Source organism: Rhinolophus sinicus, linkage group LG06 (assembly GCF_036562045.2).
Source record: "Rhinolophus sinicus isolate RSC01 linkage group LG06, ASM3656204v1, whole genome shotgun sequence".
Lineage (NCBI taxonomy): Eukaryota > Metazoa > Chordata > Mammalia > Chiroptera > Rhinolophidae > Rhinolophus > Rhinolophus sinicus.
In genome coordinates this window covers 155,547,408-155,556,587 of record NC_133756.1, presented here as the reverse complement: position 1 = coordinate 155,556,587, position 9,180 = coordinate 155,547,408, and the positions used below count along the sequence as shown (strand labels likewise).

At 42.8% G+C, this 9,180-nt stretch overlaps 1 protein-coding gene across 2 annotated transcripts; it reads right to left on the bottom strand.

Moving 5' to 3' along the window:
* Positions 1-3,036: 3,036 nt before the first annotated feature.
* On the bottom strand, positions 3,037-6,279 carry CLP1 (cleavage factor polyribonucleotide kinase subunit 1). 2 transcript variants are annotated; one of them, XM_019715420.2, is made up of 4 exons: positions 6,143-6,236; positions 5,577-5,689; positions 4,525-5,152; positions 3,037-4,116 (listed from the first exon to the last, which is right to left on the bottom strand). In XM_019715420.2, exons 3-4 carry the CDS (start codon positions 5,128-5,130, stop codon positions 3,445-3,447), a joined length of 1,278 nt encoding a protein of 425 aa, XP_019570979.1. In that variant the 5' UTR covers positions 5,131-5,152; positions 5,577-5,689; positions 6,143-6,236; the 3' UTR covers positions 3,037-3,444. The 2 variants fall into 2 exon arrangements, with proteins under 2 accessions (XP_019570979.1, XP_019570980.1); XM_019715421.2 differs by lacking the exon at positions 5,577-5,689 and having other exon boundaries at positions 6,143-6,279.
* Between the last annotated feature and the right edge of the window lie 2,901 nt (positions 6,280-9,180).

The window sequence follows — 9,180 nt, the reverse complement described above, 5'->3', positions numbered from 1 at the left end:
ACACACATGAGGGTTCTCTTTTTTTAATGACAGTGTGTATTTAAAAAATGAAATCTTTAAAATACTTTAGACCTTACAAAAGTTAAGGTATTAACTGGAGATAAAAATATTTATTTGTAGAGGCTTTTCTTTTAGGTTGTTTCCTTAGGAAGAAATCAAATTTCATTTTTTTGACTGTATTTTTCTTGGATTTTTAAAACTTCTTCATTTCCCCAACTTCACAAATTGGGCATCTTTCTTTTCCTAAGAACCTGTAAATTGTTGTGTCTCTGCTAGACAGTGCTAAATAGGAATAAAAAATTTGACCTACCACCATCCAACCACATATTCTAAACTCCCCTAGGACACGGGTCTACTGGATGCTAATCTCTTAGCTGGATATGCACAAACAGTGGCATAATCACTATTCCAAGGTTTAGAGAGAGATTCCAGTTTTCCTTAGGATCATGCAAGATATTTCCTGGAAAGAATGTTTAATGGAACATAAGGTTTAAACTACCAGCCACTTCTGAAAAGTATTGCACAGTAAAATCGAGGCTAACAAAATGGGATAGTCAGACCATCAAATTTCAAATAAATTACTTGCTATGTATATCAAGAAATACCTTATAATTTTCTAGTGTAGTTTATACTTTTCCAAATTCTCTTCACTTGCATTTACTCATGCCTCTAGATGGCAAACCACACGATCATTTTTAGTTCAAGTCATTGGTAAATAAAAAGAACAAAATGTTACCCTTGGGTTTAGATGCAGAGAGGAACGACCTCTCTTTATGTATAAATACTGCTGCCTTCCCTCCGATCCCTATGAAATGTCTCTGCTTGTGTTAAAGGACAGTTTCTTCCCTTGTGTTCTGGATCTCATCCTTCACTCCTGCATTTTCTTCTGAAATTGTTGACATTTTATTTGAAAAACAAAACACATACAGAAAAAAGAATACTGTCAGGAACACATCAGGCCCATCTTTAAATTATCTCCCTCTAGAGTGTTGCTATGCTGAGGCATCCTATCTAAAAGGCTAATAAACTCTCCCTTAACCCCATATCCCCCTCCTACACTATTTCTTAGCAAAGCATCTTGAGAGAGTTGTCCATAATTGTTATCTCTACTTCTTCATTTTATGTTATCTCACTATATTTCAATAGGATTTTTATCCCCACCATTCCAAGACTACACTCTTCAAGGTCAATAATGACATCCATGGTTCCAGATCCATAGTCAAGTCTTCTTTGCTAGCTCCCATTATACTTCACCGCTTCTGTTCGTAGTGCTCTGAAAGTCCATCTGCCGCCTCCTGATTTACACTTAGAATACCACTGCTTTAAATGCCCTCTATAGCCAATAGCTCCTATGAACCTTCAGCCCTAACTTTCCCCGACCCTCCATACTTGTTTCCAACTGTCTATGTGGCATCTCCATATGGACGACTAATAGACAGCTCAAACTTAACAATGTCAAAGTAGAATTGATATTCCCTTATTCCTTCCCTGAGTTTCCCCACTCTCATAGCCAGTCTAGTTCAAGTCAACAATGTAGGGGTCATCTTTGATTCCACTTGTTTTCCTCACCATTTCCATCACCAAGTCCTATCAACTTTGCCTCCAAAATGTCCCAGGGCAATGTCCTCACCAACTCCACCTCTGCTGCCCTACTGTAATCCATCAGTTCTCACACTGAAACTACCTTGTGTCCCTGCTTCTACTCTGGCCTCTATCACCCATTTTCCACACAGCAGGGATCTTTTCAAAGTGTAAATTAGACCGTATCATTCTAACTGCTATGTCCTGAAATGGTCTGAATGTGTGTCCCCCAAAATTCATATGTATTCAAATCCTAACCCCCAAAGATGATGCTATTAGGAGGTGGGGTCTTTAAGAGGTGCTTAGGTCATGAACACGGAGCCTTCATGAATGGGAGTAGTGCCTACACCTAAGAGGCTCCGTGGAGCTCCTCTGCCCCTTCCACTACTTGAGGACACAGCTAGAAGATGGCAGTTTGCAAACGGGAAGAAGAGCCTTCATCAGAACACAACCATGCTGGTGCCTTGATCCTGGACTTTCCAGCCTCCATAACTGTGAGGCTTCCAGTGTTTATAAGCTACCCAGTCGACGGTATTTTGTTAAAGCCAGAAAAGACTAAGACACATCCCCTCTCTCATTGTTTCCCGCTGCTCTTGGATTACAAAATCCCTACATTATCTTCGCTGCCCTTTCCAGCCTCCAATTTTACCACTCTTCGCCTTGATTCACTCCACTCCAGTCACACCGCCATTCCCTTCACCAACCACATCAAGCCTTTTCTTAAGTTTTCACACTGTTTCCTCCACCAGGAATATTTTGCCCAAATTTTACACAGCTATTTAGGTCTTAACTTGAAGTGTATACTTAGGAGAGGCCTTTCCTGACCACCCAATCTAAAGTAGCCTCTCAGTCACTGTCCCATATCACCCAATTTTAAGTGTATATAGCACTTATCTTTTTTATGTTTGTTCTGTAAATTCCATAAGACTTTTAGTCTATCCTGTTCCCTATCTAGAATGGTTCCTAGCAAATAGCAGGTGCTCGATAACTACTTGTGGAAACGGAATGAAGGGCATCAGATACTTATTCAATAATCCAGGTCCAAACTAGGAACCCAATCATTTGCAAGAGATCAGAGCATGGGCTTTTCCTTGAAAGCTCAATTTACATTTTGATTTAGGGCCTGATTCCAATCCAATAGACGATAGGAAAGAAAGCTGCAGCTGGGAGAAAATGAGCCATTTCTGGAAAATTATTAGATCTGAAATCTCATCCCAAGTTTATCACCAGCCTCTTTGGTTTCTCATAGTAACCCTGGTTCTGGCAACAGATTTGCCATCTAGTTACTTAAGTGCAAAGGAAAGGGGAACCATCATAAAAATTCACCTGTTTGGCTCACAGGTGGGCTCTTGGCTTTCCTCTGCTCTAAGCATTTAGCAATAGATCATAACAATGATGTTTCTATAATTCTTAGGGGAAAAAAACAATTTTAAAAAACTATACCAACTTCTGTGATACGGCAAAAATATTTATTAAAATAAATTTTTCCCAAGTTTGAACTTTATTGCAAGGAGGCCTTTTAACACAATCTTTCATTCTGGATAAATGAGATAACAAGTACTATATACAAAATATAAAGCAGTGATAAAAACAGTGAAAGAAATGGGATTCCCCAGGGCTTTCGAGATTTCAAAGCAGCCCCTCAGGATCGAAGAAACCAATTATATTCCCATGGTTTTCCTTTTGGTCCAAGATTAGAAGAGGTGGGTTACCACCACTGGTTTTTAGAGGTAGAACATAAACTTTCTACTGGTCACTGTTTACTTGTCAGCCTGTTCTCAACAGATACTCATACCTCAGCCCACCTGCCTTTGGTGATGGCCAGATCTCCACGCCCCAGGCAGCAAGGCTTCCTGCTGATCTCTATTTAAGATCCATGAACCGGATATCCATGATAAGAAGGAAATTCTTAGGCAGTGGGCGGGGGGCTGGAGAGAGAACAGTAAACATCTGATGCTCCAGGTCCACACTGGTCACCACGATGAAGCCCGCCACACTGGTCTCGGAAAGGTTCTCCTCTGTGCCCTCAGCAGTGCTAACACTCAGGAGGTGGTGTACCATGTCTCGGCCAGGGGTGACAGGTACTAGCTTGAGCTGATTGTCCTCCTGGGACATGCCCAAAGGCAAACAGGAGTCTGGGATTGTGGGTGCCCCAACTTTGTAGATTTTCACATCTGAAAACTTGACATTGAAGGCATGGGGATAGAAACAGCCCCGGAATCCATAGAAATACTCACGGATACGCTCATCCCTACATTCCCGCCGGAAGTCCTTAGAGCGCTCAACCACACCTCCTGATTTAGGGAGCAGCACAGTGCGTACAAAGTGAGGCAAGTCCCGTTTCAGTTCATTGTACAGTCGTTCTTGATCCAGAACCACAACCACATCCACCTCAAAGGCTGAGGCGGCATGCACCAGGGCCTGGTAACCAGAGCCCTTCACCCAGCCACAGGTGTTAATGACACAGCCACTCACAGAGGCCCTTCGGTTCACTTCACATCTTTGGTTGAACACATCTGCTAAACGAGATGTAATCTGCAGAAGAAAGGATCAAGGTGAGGGGAAAAACAACGCAAAAACGAACACATCCATAGCTATTTTGTCCCTCTTTAGAATAAGTGGTGTTAGGTACAAGAAAAACAACATTTTATGATGGCTGTGGTTTTTGACCCTCACAAGATAGATTTAATGTTTATGTTGTTTCTCTGTCTCCTGTTTCATGTTCCACGTGGGAATTTATGGAAATTTAATAATTAAGAATAGGTCCACAGAAACATTTACAATCTGAGGTTGACTTATATCTGAAACTGTCTTTTCTGAAATCATGTGGCAATACCAGCTAAGGGAGCAAAGCAATGGCCGTAGACAGTTTTAACTAGCAAACTTCTGCACAGCCTCCTACCTCAATAGCCGCCCTTCCCTCCACCCGACCTTGGCTCTGACCTTATTATAAAGCTTGATGTTGGTGCCAGGAGTGGTGGAGCCAAAATGATACACCAGAGGGGCCTGGATAGAGAATCCCTCTTCAACATCTGCGGGCCGCTCAATGTAGAGAGCTCCCATGGTGCCAGGGATAGAAACTGAGCCTTGGCCCACATCCAGCTCCACATAAGTGGGGCGGCGGCCCAAACGCACTGCGTAGTTGAGAAGCAGCCGGCACACTGTGGACTTGCCCACATCAGTGGGGCCCACTACCATCACCCGGGGGCCTCGCTCCTCTTCCTTCTCCGCCTGCCTCCTCATCTGCTCCAAGGCTGTATGAGTGTTGAGGTAAAGCAACATAGGGGTGTCCTTGGAGACATATGCCACCTCAGTGCGGCCACTCAGCTGTAGAGAACAACCATGCCAAGTGAAAACAGCCACCTTGGCACCAGCATCAAAGGTGAATTTCTTGTTTCGGGTCAGCTCTGTGCCAAAGATTTCTGCCATGCCAGCCAGCAGCTCCAACTGAACTGACTGAGATGCCTCCACCTCAAAGCGAAGTTCTGTTTCTCGCTCTAGTTCAAATTTAGTTGCTGGCTTCTTGTCATCATTGGCCTCCTCTCCCATCTTTTCTGTGTAGCTGTTGTGCCTACAACACAAATTAAATTTCAGATCTAAACAAGTTAGAACTCTGTTCAGAATTCTCCAGTGGATGTTACTCCTTATCTTGCTTTATTTTTCTCCTTATCGCTCATCACCATCTGTCTCACATATTGTATTGTCTGTCCAGCCTCACTAGGGTTGGGCATTTTGGTTTTGCTGCTGCATCTCTAGTAACTAGAGTAGGACTTTAAAACCCATAGCCACCTCTATAAATACACCAAGTGAATAAATGACTCAGACATAATTAGAAAACTGTATCTACAGATTGACAGAACACCTGGTTACATTACCTGATCATTCCCTTCACTCTACTGGGATACTCCAGACTTGAGAAAGCAAGGGATGCCGACTCCCCAACCCTTAGTCAACAAGAAAGGGCGTCTGCAATCCGTATGCAAAGAAGAGAATACCTGGTTTGAACTTCGAAAACAGCATTAAGGCCCTGCTCAACGACTAGTAGCGTGATCCTTTTCCTCAGCTGTCAACTGGAGGCACTTACACTTCCTCACACAAAAGTGTTGTTCTGGGGATTAACAGGGATTGTTGGAGAGTAAAAAACCACTTCGTAAGATAGAAAACGCCAAGGAATAATTAAGAATTACAGTGGTACCTCGGTTTGCTAACATAATCCGTTCCGGAAGACCGTTCGAGTTCCCAAACGTTCAAAAACAGAAGTGCGGTATCCCCATAGGAAGTAATAAAAATGGATTAATCCATTCCAGACCTTCAAAATCAACCCCTAAAACTACAAATTTAGCATGAATTTTACTATCTAATGATACCATAGATCCATAAAATTTACAGTGTTTATAAACCAAAATATTCATCAACAGAGACATTCAAAAACCGAGGTACCAGTGTATTTCTGATACAAGCCTGCAGCTCTAGGTCCGGCATTTGCCCCAGCCTCCCCAGACACAAAATCTGCCCAGGCCCCAAGGAAGCGACAGTTGCTTTCCTGAACTTATTATCTCACCTGCACAGCCACGAGCCCCAAATGGTAAACGGAGCAGCCCTCCCACACCGGACCTAAGCTCGCTGGGGCCCACGCCGGAAACAAGGGTGGTTCTGCACTTGCGCAGTGGAGGAGACACGGTGGCGCGATACCCCTTGGGATATGTAGTTGTACAGCAGTTGAGCTTGTGCAGCCGCTCGGCCTTCTGGGAGTTGTAGTTAAAGGATTATTTTGATCGGGACGTCAAAAGTGGGAGGGGCTGCGGCCATCGTTTTTCGCAAAGTGGGCGGGACGCGGGTAGGCGTGCCGGTTACGCCCCCGCGCGGCGCGGGGACCGGTTGAGGAGCCGTGGGTCGCGTGGGCGCGGCCGATGTGGTTTCTTGCCCGTGTTCCCGCTCACCTGCTACCCGGGAAGGAGAACGGAGGGGGACTCACTATTAAGATCCGACGATAGCCTGCTTGCCTGGACCACAAGCCAGGAAGTGACGAAAGTGGCAAACCCCTCTTGGACACGAAGAAACCTAGGCGTGGGGAAAGTGCAGGAAAACAGCCTGTCAGAGGCCCACCTGGGCTGTCATCCCCTACCTGACTCATTGCGTGGCACCTAGAGGGCATTAAAAACAACTTTTTTGAATAAAAATCCAAGAATTTCTTCCGCTTACTCTTTACCCAGTCATTACCCAACCACCTCTCTTCTTTTGAGTGGGCAGTTTGGTTGGGGACTCTTTGCCCTCCCTAAGTCCCAGACAGTTACACAAGGTCAACAGGTTGGGCTACGTCTATAAGCCACTTCTCCCCAGCCTGGGCTTTGGAATCTTGTATTCTTTGCTATGCGACTTGCTCACTTTGTGACTTTGGGCGAATCATAGGCTTAAACTCTGCGATCCAGTTTCTTGTCTGTAAAATGGGGATGTTAACAGTACCCAAACTCTTAATGTCGTTTTGATGATTGAATGGGATGATACACAAAGTACTAATGCGTGTACTAAAGCACGATGTACAAAGTACTAAAGCACGATGCCTGTAACACAGAAAACATTTGATGTCAGCTTTTAAGTTTTTATGACAGTCTGAGGAAGGGGGGCTGTAACAATGCCACCCATTTGTTACAGTGGTTTCCATTTTTCAAATCCCTTTCAGGTTACCTTTCTTCACAGTCACCCTGTAAAGTAAGTTTTATTATCTCCAATTTCAGATGAGGGGGAGATGAAGATAGGTGAAGGGACTTGACCAAGCTAGGACTCAAACCCAGGATTTTGGAGTCTGAGTCCAATTAATATAATAATAGCAAACACTTATGTAGCGTTAGATGCCAGGTACTGTCCTAGGGCTTTACAGGTGTAAATTCATTTAATCCTCAGAAGAGCCCTGTAAAGTACATACTATCATTGTCATCCCTACCTTATAGATGAGAACTTTTTTGAGTCCAGCTCACATGGTTAATCTGGACTGAAAGTCCAGAAAGATTTTTCTGGTTTGCCTTTGTCCCACTGACCCTACCTTAGCACTCACTTTTTAAGAGTGCCATCCTCACTTCTCACAGTTTTTTTCTTTGATAGTTTGCTTTAAATATTTCATGCATTCACCATGCGTGCATTAACTCTTCAATGAACTATTAAATATTCCCTAATCTTTCACCATTCTTCAAAAATTCAATTCCAGTCTTTCATTCGCAAGTTTTCTCCCCGAGTGAGCTCATCTTCTGTTTCTGTGCAGTCTATTTCCCAGATCTTTTTCTTTGCCTCCACACGCTCTCCCTTGAGGCAATTTCTTCCAATTATCTGAAGGTCATCTTTATTTGGATATTGTATAGCTATCTCAAACTGAATTTAGGGAAAAGAAACACCCCCAACCCCGCTTAGACTTTTCTCCACTTTGCTTTCTAAACACAGAAAGAGTCAGGGCACATTTAATGCATCTGTGCTTGCCTACACACTCTCTTTTCTCTTTCACCAAGCACTCCTGTCATCTCCACCCCACCCCCAAATAACACTGTCCTCATATCTTTTCTACTCTCCTCTCCAGCTAAACTACCTTGATCATTTTCTTCCCAAGTTAATTTAAACTGATATTCTTTTTGCTTCCAAACTTTTAATCCTTGTCCTAAAACTACTCACCTTCCGTTTTCCCACTTCCCACTGCTTTCCTCAATAATTGTTCTGCATATTCCTCCTGTATTTATATTTCCTTTCTTATCTGTTGCCCATTCAAGAACACTCCCCTCTTCTTTCTTAACCGAGTTTTCCCTCTCAATTTCAAAGTTCTGGTACTATCACCTACATTGTGTTTTCAGAATTTACCTTAAACCCAAGAATCTTCTGATTAAATATTTAGAATTCCTTTATTCACACCCAGCTAGCAATGCCTCCCATTACATTTCCTTACCTTACTTTTTTAAATATATGTTTAAAAAGGCTTTATGTAAATCTTGCATCAGAAGATACCATCAGTTATTGAGGATGGAAGGCAAAGAGGTTATATACTAAAAGTATTTTTTGAGGGACTATCTTGTGCCTCATTAAAATAAAAGTTCAGGTTAATTTTTTGTTTGAAGTAATTGGTTAGGAAGAAATACAGGAAATCCACAGAAAAAGATAGCAACCAGAATGATATCAGCCACATTTTGAATATTCTTTCACTCTGAATCCTACCTTACTTTTGAAAGAAAAACAAACCACCCACAAACAGTCCTTTCTGTAAGCCCCCATCTTTGTGACACTTCATTTCCTGAATGTTAGCCTCTGTTAGAAATCAGGGTTTCTCTTAGAGGATGTGTTGTGTCCACATACTTTAGTGACATGCACAGGGCAGCACTTCATAAGAAATATATTTTTTAAACTTTTATTTATTTTAAGTGTCTTTTTTTCCAGGACCCATCAACTCCAAGTCAAGTAGTTGTTTCAGTTTAGTTGTGGAGGGCACAGCTCACACTGGCCTATGCGGGTAGAGAAGCAGCAACCTTGTTGTTAAGAGCATCGCACTCTAACCAACTGAGCTAACTGGCCGCCCCCATAAGAAATATTCTGAGTCAAATGAAATATAACTGGAAGCTGATAGAA

Bases quoted from the DNA above. Each gene is read 5' to 3' on its own strand.
- CLP1 (XM_019715421.2), bottom strand. From the start codon at position 5,130: ATGGGAGAGGAGGCCAATGATGACAAGAAGCCAGCAACTAAATTTGAA. The intron at 4,117-4,524 runs GTCAGAGCCAAG...TTTCTTCTGCAG, and splicing joins ACATCAAGCTTTATAATAAG to ATTACATCTCGTTTAGCAGA.